At 36.9% G+C, this 26,636-nt stretch overlaps 2 protein-coding genes across 6 annotated transcripts; one reads left to right on the top strand and one right to left on the bottom strand.

Moving 5' to 3' along the window:
- The first annotated feature begins 432 nt into the window (after positions 1 to 432).
- LOC136226099 (glyoxylase I 4-like) lies at positions 433 to 3,731 on the top strand. Its single transcript, XM_066014407.1, has 3 exons — positions 433 to 687; positions 3,037 to 3,374; positions 3,458 to 3,731. The coding sequence occupies exons 1-3, from the start codon at positions 494 to 496 to the stop codon at positions 3,550 to 3,552; spliced, it is 627 nt and encodes a 208-aa protein (XP_065870479.1). The 5' UTR covers positions 433 to 493; the 3' UTR covers positions 3,553 to 3,731.
- Positions 3,205 to 19,192, bottom strand: LOC136226098 (ion channel DMI1-like). 5 transcript variants are annotated; one of them, XR_010687597.1, is made up of 13 exons: positions 18,177 to 19,189; positions 17,486 to 17,554; positions 16,742 to 17,368; positions 15,857 to 16,039; positions 15,724 to 15,783; positions 15,434 to 15,637; positions 14,410 to 14,658; positions 13,899 to 13,997; positions 13,538 to 13,732; positions 11,554 to 11,646; positions 5,191 to 5,457; positions 4,364 to 4,654; positions 3,205 to 3,335 (listed from the first exon to the last, which is right to left on the bottom strand). XR_010687597.1 is itself a non-coding variant. In XM_066014405.1 (12 exons), the coding sequence occupies exons 1-12, from the start codon at positions 18,735 to 18,737 to the stop codon at positions 4,436 to 4,438; spliced, it is 2,826 nt and encodes a 941-aa protein (XP_065870477.1). In that variant the 5' UTR covers positions 18,738 to 19,189; the 3' UTR covers positions 3,457 to 4,435. The 5 variants fall into 5 exon arrangements, 2 of the variants coding, with proteins under 2 accessions (XP_065870477.1, XP_065870478.1); XM_066014405.1 differs by lacking the exon at positions 3,205 to 3,335 and having other exon boundaries at positions 3,457 to 4,654; XM_066014406.1 differs by lacking the exons at positions 3,205 to 3,335; positions 5,191 to 5,457 and having other exon boundaries at positions 3,457 to 4,654; positions 18,177 to 19,191.
- Between the last annotated feature and the right edge of the window lie 7,444 nt (positions 19,193 to 26,636).

The following is a 26,636-nucleotide window of genomic DNA, read 5'->3' as shown; positions in this document are numbered from 1 at the left end:
ACAGTTTGAATTTTTAGTTCAATTGGTTTCATGACACCTTTCAACTTCTTTATTTCATATGTAACAAACAATAATATAATCATATGATTTTTTTTTTTTTTTTTTTTGTATAATTTATCCTGAAAAAAACTCAATTAGTTAGAGACGTTATTTATTTCATATGTGTTCTGAAAGTCGTTTTTTATACGTATGATGCTTATAAACAACCAATAAAAACTTTATTTCGAATCGTTAAAAATACAATTTGAAACACAAATAAAATGAGTGACACGTTTTTTTGAATAAAATTAGAAGACAAGAAAATGGAAATATGTTTGAAGAAGAAAAAAGAGAACATGTGCTAATTATAGTGTGGAAGAGGGTAGGTTAGTGTGGATAAGATAATATTAGGTATTATCACGTATCATCTCCATTATAAAAAGAAGCTCTTCTATTCTCATCTTCTTCATTGGGAACTCTCATCTTTCTTTACAAATTGATAATTAAGAGAGAGATGGGAAATGTGGGAGAAATAGAAGAAATAGAGAAATGGGTGTCTTCTACAAAGAAAAAAACAATGCCAATATTGTCATTAAATCATGTTTCTTTTGTTTGCAAGTCAGTTCCAAATTCTGTTAGATTCTATGAAGATGTTTTGGGTTTTGTACTCATCAAAAGACCTTCTTCTTTTAATTTTGAAGGTGCTTGGTACGCTTTCTCTTCTTTCCTTCATCATCTCTTCCTCTTTTAAACTAGGATAATTTTATTCTTAACGGTTCGAGTTTATTGTTGTTTTTCTGTTAAAAGCATATGTTTTTTATTTTTACCAAAATAATTTTCATCCGCTATTTGGAATTAAAGGTCAAAAAGTATAATAGAGTTGAAATTGTAATTATAAATATGATAAAGGGTAATTAAGTATATTGTTAGAAGTTTAAGAATGTATTAATTAGCATTTAATCACATGGTATATATATAGATGTTAGTTATTAAGATTTAGGTAACTTTTCCATAATCTGTTTCTATCTCTTCTCTTCCAATAGCATTTATTTCTTCAATGACCGATTACTTTCATTTTTCTTTTTGATTCTTCATCTTGTTAAAAGATATTAAACTATCAACTTGAATTATTGGTTTCCATAACAGAAACAATAACACTTGAATCAAATAGCGTCTCAATTTGAGTTAATTATTCCTAAATAAATATTAAATAACTAATTTTTTTTATGATATAGAAAAAAGGTGACACTTTAGTTAATCCCTATACTATGCCAGTTGAAATTCTAGTTAAAGTTAACTTTTTACTTCAAGAAAAAATCAATTAGTTTAAATTGGATTAAAGGTTAATTTTAATCATCAAATTAAATGGTACTGGTTTGCTTATTATAAAAATGAATAAGTTAAGAGAGAAGAATAATGTAAAGATTGCATGATATAATAAAAAAGTTTGCCTTTAATATAAGAATAAAATTTAGAGTCCAAGGAAAGGGATTCCAAGATATCCAAAATTGATAGATAAAACATGTGCAAAAGTTTAATTTGTACGTACTACAATTAAATTGAGATTTCCTGAAACCACCACAATTAAATTCAGATCTTCAAAAGTTTCATAATTTAAGTACAAGTGTTTTTATAAGAAGAATAAATGAGGAGGTTAGAAAATTGAGTCCGCAATTAAATGGTACCTGCAAGTGATGTGGCATTAATTATGATTTTTAATTGTTAGGTCCCACAAAATATACATTATTGCGATGGCTAATAATTGATTATAATCTCACGTCAGGTTTCCATCAATGATGAGATAAAATCAATAATTGTGAGCATCACTCTACAATTAAAATATGTTCTTATTCATAATTAGGATTATCAATTATGTACTAAAATACTCATAATCACTTTTCCTTAAAACTTCAAAATGTCTTTATATTAATTAATTACCTAATTCAATTATTATTATGGAATATGGAGCCTACTCGGGATGTAAATGAGCCAAGCCGCTCAAGAGTGGCTCGGTGTTCGGTTCAATAAAAATCCGATCGTGTTCAACTTGATTTATAAACGAGCTAAGTTTAAGCACGAAGAAGCTCGGCTCAAAAGGTCGTGAGCAGGCTCGGTTATAAATTTATGAATAAGTTCGATTATATTATTCATGAACATGCTCGTGACTAAGCTTGGTTCGATTATATTTTTAATAATCATATTTCTATAAAGGAAAAAATATAAAACATAGTTTTTTTTTTTTGTAAAATGTCAAAACTATATAGTTTTGTATTAAATAAATTTCAAATCAATATAATTAATGAGGTATTCGCGACCGAAGTTTATGAACGGAATTGACAAGCTGCACACGAGCAGCTCACGACATAATGTTACGCTTGAATTTATCAATTTCTGATGAACTGAGTTTGAGTACGCTCGATTACAATCCTACAACTAATAATACTAATAGCGTATTTAGCATTGCTTTTCTAAAATCTAAAAACAGTTTTTCCAACTAAAAAGCAGCGATAAGGGTTGGTATTGTTTAGAAACTTAAATAAACTTGAAAGTACATCATTGCTTCTTTCTAAAAATTCTTAATTTGTATAATAATTTCACAGTTTTTAAATTGATATATATAATATATTATTGAAATGGCAAGGGTTGGTATTGTTTAGAAACTTATATAATGACGAATTCAAAAAATAAAAAATCATGAAACATGCATGTTGACTTGTTGGCTCAACTTGTTCAAAAAAAAAAAAAAAATTAATAAAGTTGTATTATTGGTAATTTAGTGTATTTAGCTTGTTAAACATTGATTAGGTGGATGGAGAGTATGGTGGGTTGAATAATTGCTTAGGTTATCCATTAGTAAGATTTTATTTTATGGACACGAGTGTCTTTTTGGAACCTTAATTATTATTCTTTTGGGATAAAGGTTGGTTTTGTCTTTGATTGTAGAAATTCTCTTAGGCAAAATATATAATTAGTCCTTCAACTTTCAGAGTTTTGAGGATTGAGCAAATGATTATTTATTTTTGGAAATTAAGTCCCTAAAAGTTTAAAATGGTGCAGGTTGTTCAACCATGGTATAGGGATACATTTGCTAGAATCAGAAAATGCCCCAAAGAAAGGGAAAATAAATCCAAAAGATAATCACATATCATTTCAATGCTCAGACATGGAAGTAGTGATTGAGAAACTAGAAGAGAAAAAGATAGAGTATGTGACAGCAGTAGTAGAAGAAGGTGGAATAACAGTAGATCAACTATTCTTCCATGATCCAGATGGTTACATGGTTGAAATCTGCAATTGTCAAAACCTCCCAATTCTTCCTCTTTCTTCTTCTTCTTGTCCTCCTAAGCTACCAAACCCTATTCATGAAATATCATCACAATCACAATCTTTTTATGGTATTTTCACTCTCTACTCTCTATTTTTCGGTTTAATAAATAATTACACACCGAAACAAATAACATATATATTTGCATTGCAGGTAGAATGAGAAGCTGGGAGGTGGCATGCTCAGTAGGAGTGGCATCATTAATGATGGATAATTTGTTGGTGGGAATTATGGATATATCAATCTAGGGAAGAAATTCATAAGAAATAAGACATTCAAGTGATTAATGCCATTTTTTATTCACTTCTCTGTAAGGATTGTTTTGTATGCATCCATTGTGTAAAATATACTAGGGTGAGTCTGTGCTTTTTGCTTGTGAGATTTTTCTATTTACACAATTATATTCAGTTTGGTTTGGTTTGCTCTACTTTTCTCCATCCTCTCTTTTTCTTATTTTCCTACAAGATTGTTATACTCCGATTTTTTTTTTTTCTTGAAACATTATAAAGATTATAAAATAGGAATACAACTCAACTAACGAAAATTGACACGTTAGATGTTGGTGCCGTTAACCCCTCTACACCTAGGTGTCATGTCATTCTCTTACCAGCATCAGATGTGTAGAGTAGTTAATGGAATCAACAATTTCTGTTAGTCAAGCTTTTAATTGCTGTCATTTGATAAAAGTTGAAACTAAAATTGTAATGTTTTATAGGTGAATGTTAAATTAGCACTTTCCCAAAAACCTTGAGGCTATTTGGTGTATTATCCCACTTGAATGTTGTTTGATTATTGTAAGAATAAGCTAACTAGAACTGCTTATAAGAAAACCTGGAAAGAGTACCAAAATAATGTCTGCATAAAGTACGAAAAATTGTGGAATTATGGAGGAATACTACCTAGATATAGCATTGTCATTTGAATAAAATCAGCTTATTTCTCAGAATGATTAATATATGATACAAAATGTAGGACATATTTGGTAATCAGAAAGGTTATGATCTACTACTTATCTACTAGTTAATTATTTTCAGAGTTACAATCAGCCATGTATCTTACCAGGGAATCAGGGAAGAGAATATTTGGTGCATATGTTGCATTGGCATCTGATGAGAACACTTTTGTCTTCAATCATTCACCCAAGGAAATCACAACAAAAACATCATCAAGGGACCATTTTCTTGGTTCTGATTTCTCTGGAGGGTTAATTGTCGCGCACTCAGCGTTCGCAAGACGATAGCCAATCACAATTTCGTGCCGCTGACGACCCCTCATCATAATTTCATAAAAGCAAAGCTCTTCCTGGTCAAATAGATAGAATTCTGCTGGTTTTATGCACATCTCATTACCCTGCAAATAGAACAAATGTTTTGCATAATATAATTTAATATTATGCTAGATTCTGTAACGGTTAACCAATTATTGCATAATAAGGTCCAAAGAGAGGAAGCAAGAAATCCGCGTGCCAAAAGTATTTGGGTAACTAACTTGCTACTATTTCACACATTTCTAATATATCTTCATTTCATTTTCACTATTTCACTTAAAGAACTTTTACCTTTATACATCTGTATGTCTAAAAAAATGTAAGCTTATGTGCTTTGTAGTTTGGATAATTTTGTTTTCGTATTGCAAATTTAACGGTCATCAAGTATACATAGAACAACAAATCCAAGCCTTATTGTATGTATAAATTTACCAAAATCCAATGAACCAAGTTGATCAGGACTAAGGACATTTCATCCTCAGTTTTTCTTTTTTTAAATATATAAATAAATAACTATAATTATAATTCAGGTATGTGGTAGATCAACTTCTATATCTACTAAATTATACTATGAGATATTCAGAATAACTATAACGCTTTAGACAGGTAATGAGATTACCTGCTCTGCAAACAGTTCCTCGAGTACACGATTAATTTGCTTGTCTTCAGCTACCATTGCCAATGCCATGCTTACCAGTTCATTGGACAGCACATAATCACTGATTCTAGATACAGAGACCAGGTTTCTAGTCCTAGAATCCAGGATTTCACTGATAATTATCGACTTATCAGAAGCTTGTTGCATCTCCCGAATCCAAGAGCTATGAGAAAACCCAGAAATCCGCAAAGATGTTGACCTTGTATCTCTATAAGGGAGACGCTTTGACTGCAACCATGAAGGAGGACGAGAAGCATTTAATCAGTAATTGTATTATCAAATGCATATATTGAATTGCTACGGAAGCAATTCATCTTTTTGCTGGAAATACGCTCATTTTTCATGCCGATAAAGAGATATGCATGCCTTGAACTTCTATATTAACCTCCCTTTCCTATGACGCGTTATCTCCTCAGTCCCAGGAGGATAGATATTGTTAAGCACTTACTCCTCTCATAAATTTGTACATAGGAATATACATAATTGAGGAATCATTTTTTTTCTTTTCTGTTTTTTTTCTCAGCAGATATGAGTAAACAACACATTACAGAAATTATCACAATACAATATATGTCAGCTTCTGGCCTTCAAAACAACCAATATGGACCAAAATTTTGTTGGGCTTTTCTGACCCATGAGGAGCCCAATTAGGGTTAGGCCTATGCTTTAACCCTAGGAGTATATAAGGGTAAGTTTAAGATAGTTTTTGAAACCTAATTTTCGGCCACCACAAAAGAAAGGAGAAAGTGAAAATCCATTCTTCTTCCATTTTGCCTAGCCACACGAAATTGCCCATAGCCGGAGATTGAACCGTTGGATCGTCGTGAAATTTGGACAGGAGCTTCCTAACACCTGTTCGCTTGTTTTCACAGGAGCAATCGTCGTTCGGAGGCTTGGAAGACCAGTTCGTACCAGGGGTAGATTGTAGACAGATTTGTGACTTCTTTGAGGTTCTTCTTTTCTTTTGTGTTGTGATTGATTCCATACTTCTTGAGGGAAAATTCCAAGATTGTATGTTGATTGTGTATGCCTCTAGTGTTATCTAGGGATGAACTTGTGTATTGTCCATTATTATTTGATATAGTGGAAGGTTTAAGCGGACTACGGTCCCCGTGGTTTTTACTCCTTGCATTGAGGGGGTTTTTCACGTAAAAATCGTGCTTGTTCTTTGTGTTTGTGTGGCTGCCATTTTACTATCGTTGTTGCTTCATTTGTGTTTGGTTGTTGCTCAACTAATTAGTTTCCTCATAGATTCATTCAAGTCGGGGAAGGATTAATAACGAAGGTTAATTCCGCATTATTGTTGTTACCGTTGTTAGTTTGTTTTTCCCATCAGATTGGTATCAGAGCTTGGCTATTGTTGTTGTTGGATTTGTTTGAATGATGGAGGCTAATACAAGTAGAATGGTGAATTTAAATGGTTCAAATTACCATGTCTGGAAAGGGAAAATGGAGGACCTTCTTTATGTGAAGGATTATTATCTGCCAGTGTTCAGTAAAGATAGGCCTGAGGGTAAGTCAGAGTCTGAGTGGACTATTTTGCATCGTCAGGTCTGTGGTTATATCAGACAGTGGGTGGATGATAATGTTTTGAATCATATTAGTGGAGAAGCAAATGCACAAGAGTTGTGGAACAAGCTTGAGCAGTTGTATGCTCGAAAAACAGGGAATAACAAGTTGTTCTTGATAAAGCAGATGATGAATTTGAAGTACCGAGATGGGGCTCCTTTGTCAGATCACTTGAATGCCTTTCAGGGAATCATAAATCAGCTTTCTGGAATGGGGATCAAGTTTGAAGAGGAGGTACAAGCTTTATGGCTCCTTGGTACATTACCGGACTCTTGGGAGACATTTAGAACGTCATTGTCTAACTCTGCACCAGATGGGATTATTTCCATGGAATTGGCTAAGGGAAACATGTTGAATGAAGAGATTAGAAGAAAGTCACAAGGTTCCTCTTCACAGTCAGATGTCTTAGTCACAGAGAGGCAGGGGAGAAGTCAGAGTAGAGGTCTGAGTAATAGAGGGAAACATCGCAGTAGTTCCAGGGGTAAGTTTGCCAATGTTGAATGCTACCATTGTGGCAAGAAGGGGCATACCAAAAGATACTGCAGACAGCTGAAGAAAGACAACAAGAAGGGTGCTGAAAACAATCAGAAGAAAGATGACAGTGGTAATGAGAAAGCCGAGGTAAATGCTACTATTGATAATTTCCTGATTTGTGGTGATTGTGATGTTATTAATGTTGCCTATGATGATTCGAGTTGGGTTGTTGATAGTGGTGCTGCATGTCATGTTACATCACGTAGAGATTTTTACTCATCCTACATACCAGGTGATCATGGTGATGTTCATATGGGTAATAATGGAAAATCAAAGGTTGTTGGTATTGGAGAAGTCCGTTTGAAGTTTGACACTGGAATGGAGGTGGTTTTACATAATGTGAAACATGTTCCAGATATGAGAATGAATTTTATTTCTACAGGCTTGCTTGATGATGATGGTTACCACAACAGCTTTGGTAATGGTCAATGGAAGCTCACTCGAGGTTCTTTAGTTGTGACAAGAGGAAGTAAGCACTCTAAGTTGTACATGGCACTTCCAAAGATCTCCAATAGCATTGTTAATGCGGTGGAGAATTATGACGTGGTTGACTTGTGGCATAAAAGACTTGTCCATATGAGTGAAAAGGGCATGTCTATTTTGTCAAAGAAGAAGAAGTTATCTGGGTTGGAGAATATACAATTGAAGAAATGTTCTGACTGCTTGGCTGGTAAACAGACCAGAGTTTCATTTAAGAGTCATCCTCCTCACAGAAAGGAGAAGATACTTGATCTAGTTCATTCCGATGTGTGTGGTCCTATGTCAACTAGGACAATTGGTGGTTCCCTCTATTTTGTTACATTCATCGATGATTATTCAAGGAAGATGTGGATGTACACCTTGAAGACAAAAGATCAAGTGTTGGATGCTTTCAAGCATTAGTTGAGAGACAGACTGGGAAGAAGCTCAAGTGTATCCGTTCAGATAATGGAGATGAGTATATAGGCCCCTTTGATGCTTATTGTAGAGAGCAGGGCATTCGGCACCAAAAGACTCCTCCAAAGACTCCACAGTTAAATGGCTTAGCAGAACGGACCAACAGGACTCTAGTTGAGAGAGTCAGATGCATTTTGTCTCATGCAGGGTTGCCTAGATCATTTTGGGGTGAAGCTTTGAGTACTGTGGTACATGTACTAAATCTTACACCTAGTGTTCCTTTGCAATTTGATGTTCCTGATAGGGTATGGAGCAGCAAAGATGTTTCTTATGATCATTTACGTGTCTTTGGATGCAAGGCTTTTGTGCATGTTCCTAAAGATGAGAGATCTAAGCTTGATGTGAAGACTAGGCAGTGTGTGTTCATTGGCTATGGACAAGATGAGTTGGGTTACAAGTTGTATGATCCAATTCAGAAGAAAATTGTGAGAAGCCGAGATGTTATCTTTGTGGAAGATCAGACTTTGAAAGATGTTGAGAAGGCAGAGTCAAATCCTCAACATATTGATGATCTTCTTGATAGGGTTGAGACAGCTACTCAGCAGACAGATGGGCTTATTGACTTGGATCCAGTTCCTCCTCGATATGTTGATGTAGGAGATGGTGTTCAGAATGATGACCAACAGGGTGTTGATGATGTTGATGCTCCACAATAGGAAGAGATGGATGAGATTATCCATGAGGAGTTACCAGTACTAGATGTTCCACCATTTGTTCCACTTAGGCGGTCCATCAGAGATCGTCATCCTTCCACCAAGTATCCTGCAGATGAGTATGTGTTGTTGACTGATGGGGGAGAACTCGAGAGTTATGCAGAAGCTATGGAAGATGAGCACAAGAAAGAGTGGGTTGATGCCATGCAAGATGAGATGAATTCCTTGTATGAGAATAATACTTTTGAGTTGGTGAAGTTGCCTAAGGGCAAGAGAGCTTTAAAGAACAGGTGGGTGTTCAGAAAGAAGCAAGAAGAAAACTCTTCACAGCCACGGTACAAAGCTAGATTGGTGGTCAAGGGATTCAGTCAAAAGAAAGGTATTGACTTTCATGAGATATTTTCTCCAGTTGTGAAAATGGCATCTATCAGAGTTGTTCTCGGTTTAGCAGCTAGTCTTGATTTGGAGGTTGAGCAGATGGATGTCAAGACTGCATTTCTCCATGGTGACTTAGATAAGGAGATTTACATGGAGCAGCCTGAAGGGTTTCAGGTGAAAGGAAAAGAGGGGTATGTGTGTAGACTTCAGAAAAGTCTATATGGTTTGAAGCAAGCACCAAGGCAGTGGTATAGGAAGTTTGAGTCAGTTATGGGGGAGCAAGGCTACCGGAAGACTAGTTCAGATCACTGTGTTTTTGTTCAGAGGTTTGGCCCTGATGACTTTGTTATTTTATTGCTTTATGTTGATGACATGTTAATTGTTGGCAAGAATGCTGGAAGAATTGCCCAGTTGAAGAAAGAGTTGAGCAAGTCTTTTGCTATGAAAGACTTGGGGCCAGCAAAACAGATTCTTGGCATTAAGATTAGCAGGGATAGAGCTGCCAAGAAATTACATATGTCACAGGAGAAGTACATTGAAAAGGTGCTTTGCAGATTCAACATGGATAAAGCTAAAGTGGTAAGTTCTCCTCTTACTACCAACTTTAAGCTCACTGGAAAAGATTGTCCTTCTACGGATGAAGAGAAGGAAGAGATGGATAGAGTTCCATATGCCTCAGCAGTAGGAAGTTTGATGTATGCTATGGTGTGTACACGGCCTGATATAGCTCATGCAGTAGGTGTTGTTAGCCGTTATATGTCAAATCCGGGTAGGAAGCATTGGGAAGCAGTTAAGTGGATATTCAGATATCTACGGGGTACTTCTAAATTGGGTCTTACATTTGGAAATGGGAAGCCAGTGCTTGTTGGGTACACGGATTCTAATATGGCAGGAGATAAGGATAACCTGAGGTCTACTTCTAGTTATTTGATGACTTTTGCAGGGGGAGCTGTGTCATGGCAATCAAGATTGCAGAAATGTGTTACACTTTCTACAACAGAGGCAGAGTATATAGCAGCAACGGAAGCAGGTAAGGAGATTTTGTGGTTGAAAAGGTTTGTGCAAGAGCTTGGCTTTAAACAGCAGCGGTATGTGATTCTTTGTGACGGTCAAAGCGCGATTCATCTTGCTAGAAACTCTACTTACCATGCTAAAACAAAACATATTGATGTGAGGTATCATTGGATTAGAGATGCTCTTGAAGAATGGATGTTTGAACTCGACAAAGTTCATACCGATGATAATGGTTCCGATATGTTGACAAAGGCTTTAGCAAGGGAAAAGCTAAAGGTGTGTTGCTCTATCGCCGGGATGGCGGATTCCTCCAATGGGGAGATTTGTTGGGCTTTTCTGACCCATGAGGAGCCCAATTAGGGTTAGGCCCATGCTTTAACCCTAGGAGTATATAAGGGTAAGTTTAAGATAGTTTTTGAAACCTAATTTTCGGCCACCACAAAAGAAAGGAGAAAGTGAAAATCCATTCTTCTTCCATTTCGCCTAGCCACACGAAATTGCCCATAGCCGGAGATTGAACCGTTGGATCGTCGTGAAATTTGGATAGGAGCTTCCTAACACCTGTTCGCTTGTTTTCACCAGAGAGATCGTCGTTCGGAGGCTTGGAAGACCACTTCGTACCAGGGGCAGATTGTAGACAGATTTGTGACTTCTTTGAGGTTCTTCTTTTCTTTCGTGTTGTGATTGATTCCATACTTCTTGAGGGAAAATTCCAAGATTGTATGTTGATTGTGTATGCCTCTAGTGTTATCTAGGGATGAACTTGTGTATTGCCCATTATTATTTGATATAGTGGAAGGTTTAAGCGGACTACGGTCCCGTGGTTTTTACTCCTTGCATTGAGGGGTTTTCCACGTAAAAATCGTGCTTGTTCTTTGTGTTTGTGTGGCTGCCATTTTACTATCGTTGTTGCTTCATTTGTGTTTGGTTGTTGCTCTACTAATTAGTTTCCTCATAGATTCATTCAAGTCGGGAAAGGATTAATAACGAAGGTTAATTCCGCATTATTGTTGTTACCGTTGTTAGTCCGTTTTTCCCATCAAATTTAGGGTCAAACATAACATAAATGGATGAACTTCACAAGGAGCTAAATCAGGTATACAGATCCACAATCACCATAATATTTCCGAATGCTCAAAATAAATATATAACTACATCAAAACAGAGGAGAGACATCCTAACTTATATAGCAAATTATCAATTTTAGATTCCTATGCAAGGAGAGACCAACAGTAGTTACCTGTATATCTCGTATAAGGAGAAGGGTAGCAAGGGATCGTGAGTCAGAATGCACAACAGAGTCTTCTAGTGATTCATCTGCAAGAATTAATATCTGTCCCGTTTAGAGTTAGTAATCAGTAATGAAATTGAGGAAGTTAATCACGGCACCTATTGGATGTTCAAATAATGCAACTATTTCAAAAACACATGGAAACCACATGCAAACACGGAAATGGATCCGTGCACTCAATAATCTCCGAGCTCACTGAACGTTCCGGTCAGCTTAAAATAGCTGTTAAACGATCCTATGTTCATAAGCATCACATATTTCTGCTTTCTATATCATGGGTTGTTGGTTATATTGTTGTCATCTAGTATATTTCTTTTGTTATGTTAAGCCGGAACAAAAGAAAACATGAGATGTTCCTATAGACAGAGTACTGAACTCCATACAGCATAATGAAATTGCTATCTCTCAATTTACAAGTTCAAACTTCTAGTTGGAGTATCCTTAGGTACCAAGAGAGCCGCCATTGTTATGTCATATGATTGTCTCTTTGCTTTCCAGGAAGCAAGCTTCTTTTATGTTGTTCCTTAGGACTTAGAAATGTGAACTACATATGATATGCTTAACTAGATTAATTGTAACAGAGTTCTTATAGTTCAATAGTTGTTGCTTTGTTTTTTTAGTTATTCTTCTGTTAGTAGTTTATTAGGGCTGGACCTTAGATATAAAGTACTAGGCTTACATTGTAAGCAATATATAAAATCTCAGTAACAGTACACTTTATGTATCTTTCTCAATCTTCCTCTCTACACTATTCTTGTTTCCTTTCCCCTTGTCTCCATTAATTCTTTCTTTTTCTTTCTCAATTGCTATTTTTTCTCCTCCTGTTCCCACGTATTAAACACAAGGATAAAATATTCTAAACGAGCATGTCCTAACATCATCAAAATTTGTGGTTTAGGGTTTACACACGTCATATCTAAATGGTTTGCAAGGAATAAAAACCTCCAAATGTCTAAGACTGATCATTCTTTTCTATGTCACAGATTATGGGAGGATGCTCCAACTATTAAGGAAAAACATAGGTTGAAATAGTTAGGTTGTTGCAGGTATTTTTGGCAAAGTGGACGTTACGACATTGTGAACACTTTCAACATGTAAAATACCAGAATTACATAACACTTGGAATTTCATAAGTAAATATTCTGCAACTAACTGCAGTACTCTGAAACAAAAGGTCACACTTTCATAAGAAGACATTTTTTTAGGAAATTTCTCAAGCTTTATTATGACGGAAGACATTCTTATAAGCAGGCTGATTTACTTAAGCAACTAATCTTTCCACACTACTTCAGTAGAACGGAGTCTCTTTCCTAGTAATTTGACTGATAGATTTTAAACAAAGAGTGCTATTATATGAACCTTTGTTGCCCTGATGGACAGAATTGTAATCAACTTCAACAGATCTTGTTTAGCTCCTATGTTGCACGGAAGCAGGAAATGAAACGGTACCGGGAAACATTATTTCTAAGAAAAATTAGCTAGGAAACGGTAATGGAAACGGAAAAGAAACGGAAATGGAAACTGATACAAAACGCTAATGAAGAAGAGTTTCCGTGCAACATAGTTTAGCTCAAAAATGCACAGAGTCCAATCTTATTTCTGAGGCACGCAGACATAACATCACAACAACAACAACAACAAAGCGTTAGTTCCAAAATGATTCGGAGTCGGCTAACATGAATTCATGTCCATAAGATGTGACCTGAAGTAGTATCCAAAACCAGCTCAATCAACTGACAGTAAAGATTATTTCATTCTAAGCATTTATATGCTGAAATATGGAATCCAGCAACATTTTTTATTCAGAAGGAAATTTGGATCCTTTATATTGCAAGCCCTTCTAGACCTCAGATTTGTTTTTGATGTCCAAAGTCAATAATATCCACTCTCATGGTGAAACTAAAGAAAAATTGAAGATGGTGATGTTACTCACAGAATCAAAAGTCTCTAGAGGAAGATTCTCCAAATGTCGTTTGATGACAGCATTTCCTTCTCGGTGGACAAGTATTATGTTCTCCAACTTAGACACATCAAGTCCACCATCAATGAGCTTCTTTTCTCTTTCTTTTTCTGGGACCTCATTGAACATCCAGAGTTCTGATCCAGGAGCTAGGAATGCCTCTAGAACCTAACAAATGAAAGCACAAACAAAAATTCAAGTTATTGCTTCATAACATTTAACTAATATCTCATTTTGCATCTACATGCTGCAAGTATATCAACTACATGAATCCTGACAAGAAGGAATTTGAAGGTAATCCAAAAAAAAAAAAAAAAAACTCTACATTGCATACCATTATCATGTCATGAATGTCGCGCCGCCAGCCACAGAACAGTATCTTCTCTGGATATTTTGGAGGATCAATCAGTTTTGGAAAAGTACCCTTCCGTACCTAGAACAAAAACGCAACTATGTAAGAAAAGTTAAAGCAACAAGAGCAGTTCAAACAGGGAATTAAGTACATCCGAGAAGAGATGCAATTGACCAGAAATCAAGGATGCACAAATTTCTCAACAATTCAATTTATTATACACAGTTGTGCACGACAAACAATATTCATGACCTATATGTTCTACCAGCATCAGGTGGCTGCACAAGAGGAAAAACAACTATCTGCAGTGCATGATGATGTGTTATGATATTTGTTGCTCTTTTTCTCCCTTCACTTTTTAAACACACTATCTTATAATTATAGGAAATACAAAGAGTTGCTTCTGAACTCCCCAAGTCGAAACCTTAATGAAGAATACATGCCAAACATAATTCCACTTCTATGCTATATCAAGTATGAAAACAAAAATAACCTTTGGAAGAGGACCAGGAGCATATGTGTCATCATCCTCAGCTATAACAAGAATCTCATCCCCTTCTTGTAAAACATAGTTGTCATCTGGGTTTAAGATTATCTTCCCACCGTCTGCAGCAACCTTAACTCCACAAGGTATTGCATCAGGAAATGAAATGAGCACTTCTTCAAAATGCAGACCATCCAACTGAGGCCATCTTTTAATATAAAATTCTGCATTCTCAAACCCTAATATATCTTCCCAGATCTGGTCAAAAGAGCCAAAAGAAAAAATACCTAGAAGTTATTAAAGCTGACAAAAGTGAATCTTAGAAATTATAATGAACAAAGATTTCAAGATTGTAACACTTGACAATGGCTAGATAAGTAACCATGGACATTATCTCCAGAGGTGTGAATAAAGCAAATTATAACCTGATAGGCCAAAATATCATAGAAGAGCTAAAGAAGGCCAAACGACCTTGAAAGCTATGTAAATTGATATACAGATCAAAAACCATCAACACAAAAATGATCTTTGGCTTTTACAGTGAACATCATCAGATTCTTTTACAAGGCACCAAATTTTACAAAATTTATGAAGACTCAAGAAAACCCCAATTTAAGTACTGCCAAAGAAAGCAAATCTTAGCACTGTGTACAAGCAGTGTCTTAAACAGTGTGTCTCTTCTCTCAAATTGGTTTACTCTTTCAAAAATCCAAGATAGTTGATTGCTAGCAATATCAACTTCTAAATTTCAAGAGATACAACAATGTCTAATGCACCATTACAAGATGCGACAACAGTTAACATGCACAATAGTAGCGTAATGTACTTCTAATGGACAACAATAGTGTATTGTATTTCTTATGAACAAAGTAACGTATTGTATTTTATTGCATGAGAAGGAACATGCTCAATAAGCAAAAGGGAGGATTTGGAAAAGCAGGAAGAGTTGTACAATTGATGTCCTGGCCACATTCCAAGAACTATTGAGTACCATATTTTTGAAAAATGCAATCAGAACTTGTTTAAATGTAACCTGTGCAAGGCCAGGTTGCAGGGCACATTGGATCATCAAACGCCCAATCACATCATGCGCAACAACTGTTTCAATGAGTTCCCCTCCAACAAGTTTCACCAGAGGTTCATTATCAAGGTCACTCATCTCTACAACAACATGACCCTTCAAACCCTCTTTAACGCCAGTAAGGCTGAGCACAACCCTCAAAGCACGTGCATCACTCTGGCAATCACAGTACAGATATTTTTAGAATGTTTCTTCAGAATGTGTACAAATCAGAATTGGAGAAAAGGACAGTGTGAAATAACCTGATCTGCATTTTCATCAGATGCTAGAACAATAATAGCACGAGACTTGGAAACTGAAACCTTTAAACAGGGAAAGTAATAAAATCAATCAAGTGCTTTAAAAAAGTTTATGAAAACAAATCACCAGACCTACTTTTTTTAAGTCAGCCAAGATTAGAGGACTGCCGCTTCTGCATATAACAGATGTGCCCATGAAGTCAAATTCTAGCTTCGCTATATCCATCTCCATTTCCTCCTTATCCCTTTCTGCTAGGACAACAATGACACCACCTCCAATACTCTTGTTTGCTATTGCTAGCTGCTTCAAGAGTGATCCCTACAACAAAACACATTCTTTTTTTTTTTAACTTCTGTTGGAAAATAAAAAAACAGTACTATTTTTGAAGATTTTACAGTCATCCTCTTTTACACAACAGAATAAGAAGCAAAGAAATCCTCTTCTATAAAACAGAATAAGAAGCAAAGAATTCACAGCATCCCTCAAAGGTAGTAACTGCAAGTGCATCCAGGTTAATCATCCAGTTCCAAAGTTCAAAGCAGTACGATGCAACATTTATATGATAAGTAGGTAGATAAACCACGAAAGTATACCATAAGAATATCGCGAAAAATATTGTCTCACAAGTTATTCAGCATTTAGCAAACTTCAATAAAACTTGTAACAAAATACACAATAAAGCATTATTTGATAAAAACCATATTTTCATCTGCTTTATTGAGAACCAGAAAATATGGAAAGGAAGTGATAATGCAGAATCTCCTATACTGCTGATCTCAACTATCAACAATCTAAATTTGACAGTCCTTAATTTGGAAATGCTAATAGGATAATACATATTGTAAAGATTTGAAAGAGATACAGATAAGGGACCTGGATCAGAATCTAGTAGATGATTTATAATGCCTTCAAGGATTCTTTTTATACAAGACAGCAATAAACATGAGAATGCAAGTTGCAACACAAACAAGGATGCAATACATACAGACGTCATAGTTCAAAGTTGCTCGAGCCAATTACCAATTTGTCACTCCAACCAAGAATTAATATATGGTTCTTTTCAATCACTTCACTCCTCCCTTTCCGCAGCGAATCTACTTTCTCTGAAATTGCGTCTGAGACCAGCCCAAGCATCATAGCAAAAATCAGCATACCTCCAGAACTTATAGAGACAGAAACTATCCTTGGGCCAGTTCCAACTCTATCAGCATGATTTCCTGAATCGGCTACAAATGTCCATGAAAGCCAAAGGGCTTCAGCAAAGCTAGCATCACTGACTGCATATAGTGCCAAGCCTCCAAATCCTATCAAGAAAATGGTCGCAAAGAGTAGCGCAAGAAGCTTTGCATAAGGATAAACAGAGAAAAACACATCCACCATATATGCAATCCTCTTCTTCAAGGGAACTTCCTCCTTGTTATTCTTTGTGCTTTTAGAAAGAGACTTGATTTTAGGAAGGTAATCAAGATATTTGTATAACAAAAAAGGCATAATTAGTGTCAACATCACACTATACAAAACAAGAGTTCTACTCTCAGCATTTTTGAAGTAAAATGAGCTATTATCTTCACCCAGAAAAGCTCCGATGTTGTTATTACTAAAACCATCTTGACTCTCACATGTTGTACGAAGGTTAATAATCTCTTCCTGCAATAAAAAGAGCCATAACTCATAAAAATGGACAATTGAGTGAACCCCCATGTCAGCTATATAATTGTACATATCTTTATCTTCACTCCAACAGTAATTCCTTTTAACCATTACCTCTAGTATCCTGACTTTACTCCGCAAGTGAATCGAACAAGAAACAGATAATATACAAGTGAAAATGAGCTGCAATAGAAGATTACCACAGAATCATCAGCAATGATAGAAATCAAAAGAAAACAAATACAGTAATAAAAAGGTCAATAAAACTGAAGTCTCCCAATAGTTCGCTTACGTGTCCTAATTCCCCTTTCTCAAGGCCAATCAATTATATGTTTCATTCTTGATGTAGGAATTTGTAGCTTTCCTCGCAACCAATAAGTTGAAGAAAGAGAGAAATGAAAAGTCCAATTCGTAAAGTGCGATGATTTCTTTCTTTTTGAGGCAAAAAATACGAAGGAAACGGAAATATGGGACGAAAAAAGAAATTCCGAATTCATTTATTTATATCATTTTGAGAAAAGAAAAAAACTAGAATTTTCCTATAAAAGCGAGGAAATTAACCTCAATACATAAAGCCAAAAGTAGAAATTAGATAATGTACAAAACAAAGAAATTAGATAATGTACAATTTTCCTTTGAAGTGAAACGCATATATTTCAAAAAGAAAACCCCATTTTTTTAATAAGAACTGTATATCCTCCTTTTTTTTTCTTCAGCTACCACAACTCTTGCACTTTTAATTTACTACGGAAACCATTGACATAATCATGGAAAAATAGGGCAGAAATATAAGAAATGAACGTACAAAATGAACGAACAAAGAGTGTTTCAATATTCCTCGACTGCTTCTAGCACCTGCAGATTGAGTCATTGAACTCGACTGAGTCACCAAAACTTGACTGGCCGCTGTTTTCACTTCCTTCTCTACCTTGATCTTCTCCGATGGAGTCGAGACAGTTCCAATCCCCTTCTTCTCCTCCGCCATCTTATTACCATTAGCGGCACCACTACCGCGCCGACCTTTCACCGTGACTCTATTTGCGGTCACATGAGGCCCGAGGAAGGAAGGGAACACCCAATCCCGATCAGAGAAACTACTATCATCGCCAATGGTATTGCCAGTACTCTGAGCTGGAGAGAAATTATCAGCGCCGACGGAAACACGAAGATCAGGAAGTTGAGAACGGAATGGAGGGGAAGGCGGAGAAGGAGAGATGCGGCGAACGGCAGGAAAAAGCGGGCCAGGGAAGTGATTATCATCTGGAATTGAAGTTTTTGTTCTCTTCAAAAGCGGTGGCCACTCTGCCTTCTTTGAACTCGTATCAGAAGCTAAATCTGAAGCCGAATTTTCGCTCCCTTTCTTCATCCGTCCTGGTTTTCTTCTTGCATAGATCGAGAGACAGAGTTCAAATTTCAAAAAGGAATTTCAGTGAAGAAAGAAAGGGAGAGAGTGAGAGAGCCGAGTTCTGGTTTTCGCTTTTTTCTTTTCTTTTTTTTTCTGACAGATATAAAAAATACAAGTGTTGAGATTCCATTATGAGGCATGGGGTAAATCTGAGCCGTCGATTGGAGTTGGGAACAGAGCATGGAGATTGTCAATGAAGGTTGAGATGATAATGTGGACGGTGGAGATGAAAGCATGTGATCTTTTTTTTCAATTTTTGTTTCAGTTTTTTCAGTTTGGTTTTTAGTTGGATGGCGCTAAATTCCGGCGGTCATGAGTGGGATCCACGTCGCCTCTGCTGACGTGGATAAAAAAAGATTATAAATAAAAGAGATCATACCATTGTACGCCGGAATATGATGCAGATCAAAACTTAATGGGAAAATTACACAGAAATTCATCTTTGAAAATCTACATTGTACGTCGGATTATGTCAAACTAGTAAAATCAGTATTTTTAATATATTTTAAAGATTGAAATTTATAAATTAGAAATGTAGAATATATTTTCTAGGGTTTATCATTTATGAATTGGAGTCTAATCTTTTTAAATTATAGTGTAAAATCATAATATATAAAAAATAATGACATATCAAGAATTAAGTTTTATGATATGACTTAGTTGTAATTTTGTACTTAATCATGATATTCATGTATTTGACCCAAATTTAATTAACTGTTGCCGTTAAATTTTGGGCTTCCGACCTCATTCACTCTAAAATTTTAACTAAATTTAATTATTAAATTTAATTATAAATATATCATTATTTTTTTTTTAAAATAATAAATATATCATTATTTTTATATATAATAAATGAAGTATATTTTTACACCTTAATTTAAAATTTCTAAACTCCAATTCATAAATCGTAAAATTTAAAAAGTATACCCTAAATCCTTAATTTATAAATTCAAATTTTTAAAATACAGTACTTGACATAATTATTTTAAATATGTAAATTTTCCTTAAATTTTCTCTTCTTATCCATGGGCCTTCCCACCTCCCTCAAAGACTTATTTGATGAATTTGCTTTCCTTGAAAAAAAAATACAGCCTTTTAAATATAAAATTTATATTAATTTAAAATTGCATTAAAATGTTATTATTATTTTTGAATTTTTAATGCTTTAGTTTGTAGAAATGTAACTTACAAAAAAAAAAAAAAAGTTTATAGAAATGTAATTATTATATGAAAGTATTTTAAAACATCTTGAACATATTATAGATATAATATTATGCCTTAGAGATCAGTTGTGATATTAGAGTGGGATAATGTTCAAGATTTATTGTGTTTTCAGTTAAAGTATGTGTATTTAAGCAAATGTTTTCATCAATAAAATACAAATTTTACAATCAATTTTCTTATTTTCCTTAGGTTCTTATATTTGACAATAAAATGGTATTAGACCTGATCTTCTCCGGGGATTTATGAGTGATTTGTGATTCTTGTATGAGAGAAACCTAAGCTCAAAACCCGACATATTCCCTGAAAATCCATTTAAACACATGAAAACAGAAAGTTTGTTTTCTTCTCTTACTCCACCCATTCTTTATGAAGAGAAATATCAAGTTTAGGTTATTAAGATGCAAACTCATATAGAGGCATCTAATCTCTAGGAAGTAGTATAATATATAAAAATAATAACATATTTAATCTCATAACTTCCTCCTGTTGAGAGGTCTTCCTCCTGTTGAGAGGTCTTTCGTTTCGTCTATTAGGGTTCCTCCATCTGTGAGGTTTTCTTCCTCCATTTGGGAGGTTCTTTTCCGGTAAGGGGTGGTTGGAGCGCTCTACTCACGATCTATGATGGAGGACGATCTTCGAAATTTAAGGATTGTGGATGATGGTTTCGAGTTTGCGGAGACAGAAGAATCGGCGGCTTCTAATCTGAAGTTATGTCTAATTGGTTCCCTTATCACCGATAGAGCTTTTAATTTCCAGATCTTCAAGAATCGGATGGCAAGTATCTGGAGGCCAGGGAAGGGGATTTCAATTACCGAACTCGGAGGTAAACTCATCTTATTTCATTTTTTTCATCAACATGATTTGAGATGGGTGTTTGATAATAGTCCGTGGACCTTCGACAATCACTTGCTGTTACTGCATATGCTGAAAGAGGGGGAAATTCCGTCTGATGCCCCATTGACTCATACTAATTTTTGGGTGCAATTTTATGGATTACCCCCGAGACTATTTACGGACACTGTTGCGAAGGCGTTGGGGAACTTTGTGGGAGTGTATGTTGATGCTGATGTTAAGAATGTCTGGGTTAATGAGCAGAGTTTTCTCAGGGTTAGGATCAGTATTGACATTCGAAAACCGTTAGCGAGAGAGAAGAAAGTCCGTAGAGCGGGAGGAGAATGGATCACCTGCAAATTCCGGTACGAGAAACTTCCTATATTTTGCTTTATTTGTGGCCTCATCGGTCATTTGGATAGGCACTGTGAGTTGTACTTTCAGAGTATGGAAGAAGAGGTGGTTAGACTGTGGGATATGTCGCTTAAGGCTCCGTTTCGTAAGCAGAATCCTCTGGGAGGTGAGCGTTGGCTCAGAGAGGAAGGGGGTTCTTCGCAGCAGGAGGTTTTGGCTAATCCTGGTCCAGAAGGATTTCAGATACAATCTATCACTCATGCTCCGTGTGCTAGGAAGAATTTACAACATTTAGCCCGGAATTTTGGGGTTAGTATTTTTGAGGAAGGGGAGAATATTAGGAGGGTAGCAGAATCAGCTGAAACAGAGTTGGGACTGGAAATTTCAGATGAAAGGAAGAGGAGAAGAGGTGAAATTAGGAGTGGGAAGAAGGTGATAAGTGAGAAAGCCCAGGAGATTGTGGTGCACTCGATGGAGGTTGATAGTGTGACAGGAAACCAGAAGGATAAGGAACGGGTTAATCCTAATATTCAGAAAACTACTGAAGGTACGAAGTTCATTCCGGCGGACCGAAAGGTCTACCCGTAACCATGAAAGTCTTCAGCTGGAACTGCCAAGGTTTGGGCAATGCCAAGGCAGTTCCTATCCTCCATGGGCTTATGAAAGCTCATAAGCCTGATATTGTTTTTTTGTATGAAACTTTGGTTAGCAGCTCGCGTATTGAGAGTATTAGATGCAAGCTCGGGTTTGCAGGGTGTCAGTCTGTGGATAGTATTGGTCGTAGTGGTGGGATTTGTGCGCTTTGGAGAAAAGAAAATGATTGCTCTCTGCTCTCTTTCTCCTCAAATCACATTGATCTTGTTATTCAGGATTCTGTTAATGGAAATTGGAGGCTTACGGGTTTTTACGGGTGTCCGGAGAGAGCTAGACGAAAGATTTCTTGGCAAATGTTAAGGAATCTTGCTGCCGCCTCTCCTCTCCCTTGGATTATTTTGGGGGATTTCAATGATCTTCTGAATCATAGTGACAAGAAAGGTCTTCATGAGCATCCGGAGTGGTGCTTTCGGGGGTTTAGGGAAACAATGGAGAGCTGTGGATTACAGGACATGCCTATGCAAGGGTACCCTTTCACATGGATAAGGGCAAGGGGGAAACCAAACGAAGTTCAGGAGAAATTGGACAGGGTGCTTTCAAATGAGGAATGGCAGCAGTTGTTCAAATGCTATTGCTCCAACATCGGATCATTCCCCTATTCTTTTGCATACGAATGAGGAGGTGCCTTATGTATTCAATCAGAAATTCCGTTTTGAGAAGAAGTGGATTAGGGAAGAAGATTTGAATGATTTAGTGGAAATGGCATGGATGGGGAACGGGCAGGCGAATTTAGAATGGAGACTCCATGATATGGTTGGGATTCTTAGTAGATGGAGTAAAGATAAGCAGGGAAATCTGCGTAAATCTATTTTGAAACTTGAGAATCAGATGGTGCGGCTTAGGGCGAGTGCTGATTCGGATGATGCAGTAAGGTACGAAATTGCTCGTATGGAATTAGTTAAATTGCTGGTGCATGAGGAAGACTATTGGAGGCAGAGATCTAAGCTAATTTGGCTTCAGGAAGGAGATAGAAACACCAGATTCTATCATTCTTTTGCTACTGGTAGGCGGAAAAATAATAGGATCAATCGGCTTCGCAAACTTGGTGGTGATTGGGCTACAAACATTGATGAGATGGGTCAAATTGCTAAAGATTATTTCGAGCAGCTATTTTCGGAAAGTCGTAGTGAATGGGGGCCGGTGGTTGACAAAGTTCAGACTTGTATCTCGGGGGTGGAGAATGATTTGCTGCTACAACCGTTCACAAAGAAAGAGTTCAGAGATGCTTTATTTGCAATGCACCCTGATAAGGCAGCCGGTCCGGCCAGTTTTAACCCGGGATTCTACCAACACTTTTGGCACATTTTGGGTGAGGATATCTTTAAAGTTGGAGCGGGTTGGATCGAAAAAGGTATTTTCCCTCTTGAACTCAACAGTACTATCATCACTTTGATTCCTAAATGTGAAAATCCCGCGGATATGACTGAACTTCGCCCGATTGCGTTGCGTAATGTCATTTTTAAGATCATATCCAAAGTTCTTGCTAATAGACTGAAGGAGGTTTTGCCTTCTATTATATCTTAGAATCAATCTTCTTTCATTAAAGGAAGATCTATTCATGACAATGTGCTTATTGCGTTTGAGGTAATCCATAGCATGAATAGTAATGTGGCGAAAAAGAAAGGAAATGTTGCGTTGAAATTGAATATGAGTAAGGCATATGATACGATTTATTGGAATTACCTTAGAGGTATGATGTTGAAAATGGGGTTTGATGAGAAATGGGTCAGTACGATTATGCTTTGTGTGTCTACTGTGAAATATATGGTTAAAGTAAATGATCAGTTAGTTGGCCCTATCGTACCTAAGAGGGGTTTAAGACAATGGGATCCTTTATCTCCCTATCTTTTTCTAATTTGTATAGAGGGGTTGTCTGCTTTGCTAAAAGATAAGGAAGGTCGGAATCGAATTCATGGATGTCGTATTGTTAGAGGGGTGCCGACTGTGTCGCATCTGTTATTTGCCGACGATGCATTTCTGTTTTGTGGAGCGAATATTGAGGAGGTAAGAGAGGTTAAGTTGCTATTAGAAGAATTTGAGAAAGCATCTGGGCAAGCTATTAATTTCAGAAAATCGGGAATCATGTTTAGTAGGAATGTAGCACCAGATCTGGTTACGGGTTTGTCTAGTATTATTGGGGTGTCGAATCCACTCAATACGGGGAGGTATCTGGGGCTGCCCTCACTGGTAGGGAGTGTTGAAACACCTTTCCACATAATTTTGATTTGACAAAATTGTTTAAGTATAATTAAAATATATTCTAAACACACTAAGTTTAAATGCTTTGATTTATTCTACTAATGTGTTTGTTCAATGTTGAGTTAAATTGTTTATAAGACACAAGATTAAAAGGCTCAAGCCCAATACGGAAGTCAAAGCCCAAGTCAAACAGTTTAAAGGCAACTCGGCCCGCGTATGGCAAAACGCTGTCGTTATGTACAAAACGCAGCTCAGCAAGAGAAGGATCTAGAAGACCTTCAAGGAACAACTTCGGGACGAAGCTGCTGAGTTGATTCGACAAACAGTACAAGACAGCAGCTGGCTAAGAACAACTTCCAGACAAAGTATTTCTACTTTGGGTAAAGTTCAGAAGACACAGTATGCTGTCTAGTTGACATTACCATAAATGGAGAGACACTCTGCCGAGCTGACCAAAAGATGACCGAGGATAGAAGATACTCAAATCTGATTGGTCGAGAGCTCTGAGCAAGTCAGGATGACAACGACAGGAAGCCGTTTCCCTTCAACGGTTATTTCGAAATTCGAAATGACCGATGCCTCAGACGTCTCTATAAATAGTGCCATCAGTTGCTTCATTCTACAGAGAACTTGATCAAGCCATTACGCTGACCAAATTTCTACGCAAAGCTCTCCAAACAAAAGCAAAGCAATCTTACACTATATTTCATATCTTTTGTGTAAAAGTCTAGAGTGATTATTCAATCATCTAAGGTGTCTTAGCAATCATTGTTTGGGACAAACACTTATCATTTCTAGAGATTATAAAGGAGAGGCTGAGTACTCGGTTATAGTACTCAGCGAGAGATTAGGATTGAGTAGAGGTATAGAGGAAGGTACTCTTGTTATACTCAGTTGCTAAGATTGTAAAAGGTTTGATGCTCTACCGTTAAAGAGCTCAATAGAGAATTCGAAATCTCGGAACGTGTTCCGGGGACAGGACGTAGGCTTGGAGGCCGAACCTGGATAAATCTGCTGAGTAACATATTTCTAACCTTTAACTCCTTTATATATTTATTGCTTGCTTAAACAAAAACTGACCAAGTAAAGAGGTCAAGCTGAGTTGTGCGCGTTGAATATCCGAGCTCAGGAATAGACTCTAAGTTCTATCTCCTGACTCAAGTAAAGAAACTGACCTAGTCACTAGTTGACTGAGCCAGTATCTTGCTATTCACTCAGCGCCGCTGTCCAAACCTTTTTCTCACGAAAAAGAAGTCTGCCCTAGCTTAAAATTTTTAAATAGTTCATAACCCCCCCTTGGAACTATACTTGTAACGTTATAAGGGACCAACAAGTGGTATCAGAGCTTAAAAGCTCACTGTAAAAGGTTTAACCACCTTGAGTTGATCCCCACTATGGGCGAAAACAGCACTCGGTTTCTCCCAGGAAACCAAACAACTCAGATCTTACCTGAGGGGCTGTCCATTACTCGGCCTCCCCTATTCTTCGGGTCTAACTACACCTTCTGGAAGAATAGGATGAAAAATTTCATTCAGGCTACAAATATGAGTGCCTGGCTATCCATAGTCCAATGTCCATTTATACCTGTCGAAGTTGTGGATGGCCAAACAGTTGTTAAAGCTGAGGCCAAATGGACAGAGGATGATCTCAAGAAGCTACAAAATCATGCTTCGGCTATAAATATGCTTCACTGTACGCTCGATGCTGCAGAATATAATAAAATCTCAGGTTGTGAGTCGGCGCAAGAGATCTGGAAGAAGCTGGAGGTCACCTACGAAGGAACCAATAAAGTAAAGGAGTCCAAGGTGAACCAGCAGATGAGACTGTACGAGCTGTTCGAAATGAACAATGATGAGGGTATATCTGACATGAATGCAAGGTTTACCAACATCATCAATGAGCTCAAGAGACTTGGGAAGATCTTCACTGAGGAAGAACAAGTCAAAAAGATACTCAGGAGTCTTCCTAAAGACTGGCAAGCAAAGAAGACCGCTGTTGAGGAAGCTCAGGACTTAACCACCTACAAATATGACAAACTCATCGGCTCGTTGCTGACCCATGAGATATCAATGAAAAACTTCGAGGTGAAGGAAAAGTCTGAAGACAAGAAGCAGAAATCTCTTGTCATGAAAGCTGACTCCACTGATGGGAGCTCAACAGATGATGAGGAGATGACTATGTTCACAAGGAAGATGAAAAGGCTGTTCAGAAAGAATGACAAATACTCTAAGAAGCCTTACAGAAAGTTTGATAAGTATAAAGCTGAGTCCAGCGACAGCAAATACAAGAAAGACAACTCAAAGCCCATTACATGCTTTGAATGTCATCAAACTGGCCATATCAAGTCAAGCTGCCCCACGCTGAGGAAAGATAAGAAGAACGGCAAAAAGGCAATGGTGGCTACATGGAGCGACAGTGATGAGTCTTCATCAACAGAAGCTGAGGCCACCAAGTCAGCGAAGATATGCTTCATGGCTGACGAACTTGCTGAGCCGTGCGTCTCTGAGCATGCTGACCCCTCCATTGCATCTGACGATGAGGAGCAATCAAATGAGGTAATATCACTTTCTCAGCTCAGAAACGAAATGGGTAATGCCC

This window comes from Euphorbia lathyris, chromosome 4, assembly GCF_963576675.1.
Source record: "Euphorbia lathyris chromosome 4, ddEupLath1.1, whole genome shotgun sequence".
Taxonomy (NCBI): domain Eukaryota; kingdom Viridiplantae; phylum Streptophyta; class Magnoliopsida; order Malpighiales; family Euphorbiaceae; genus Euphorbia; species Euphorbia lathyris.
The sequence above is the reverse complement of the archived record's forward strand: the minus strand, read 5'-3'. Positions and strand labels throughout refer to the sequence as shown.

Excerpts from the sequence above, each read along its gene's own strand:
- LOC136226099 (XM_066014407.1), top strand. The coding sequence starts at position 494 with ATGGGAAATGTGGGAGAAATAGAAGAAATAGAGAAATGGGTGTCTTCT. Across the intron at positions 688-3,036 it reads TTTAATTTTGAAGGTGCTTG|GTTGTTCAACCATGGTATAG; the intron begins GTACGCTTTCTC and ends AAAATGGTGCAG. Across the intron at positions 3,375-3,457 it reads ACAATCACAATCTTTTTATG|GTAGAATGAGAAGCTGGGAG; the intron begins GTATTTTCACTC and ends TTTGCATTGCAG.
- LOC136226098 (XM_066014405.1), bottom strand. The coding sequence starts at position 18,737 with ATGAAGAAAGGGAGCGAAAATTCGGCTTCAGATTTAGCTTCTGATACG. Across the intron at positions 16,040-16,741 it reads TTGGTTGGAGTGACAAATTG|GGATCACTCTTGAAGCAGCT; the intron begins GTAATTGGCTCG and ends GTTTTGTTGTAG. Across the intron at positions 15,638-15,723 it reads CTGATGAAAATGCAGATCAG|AGTGATGCACGTGCTTTGAG; the intron begins GTTATTTCACAC and ends TGTGATTGCCAG.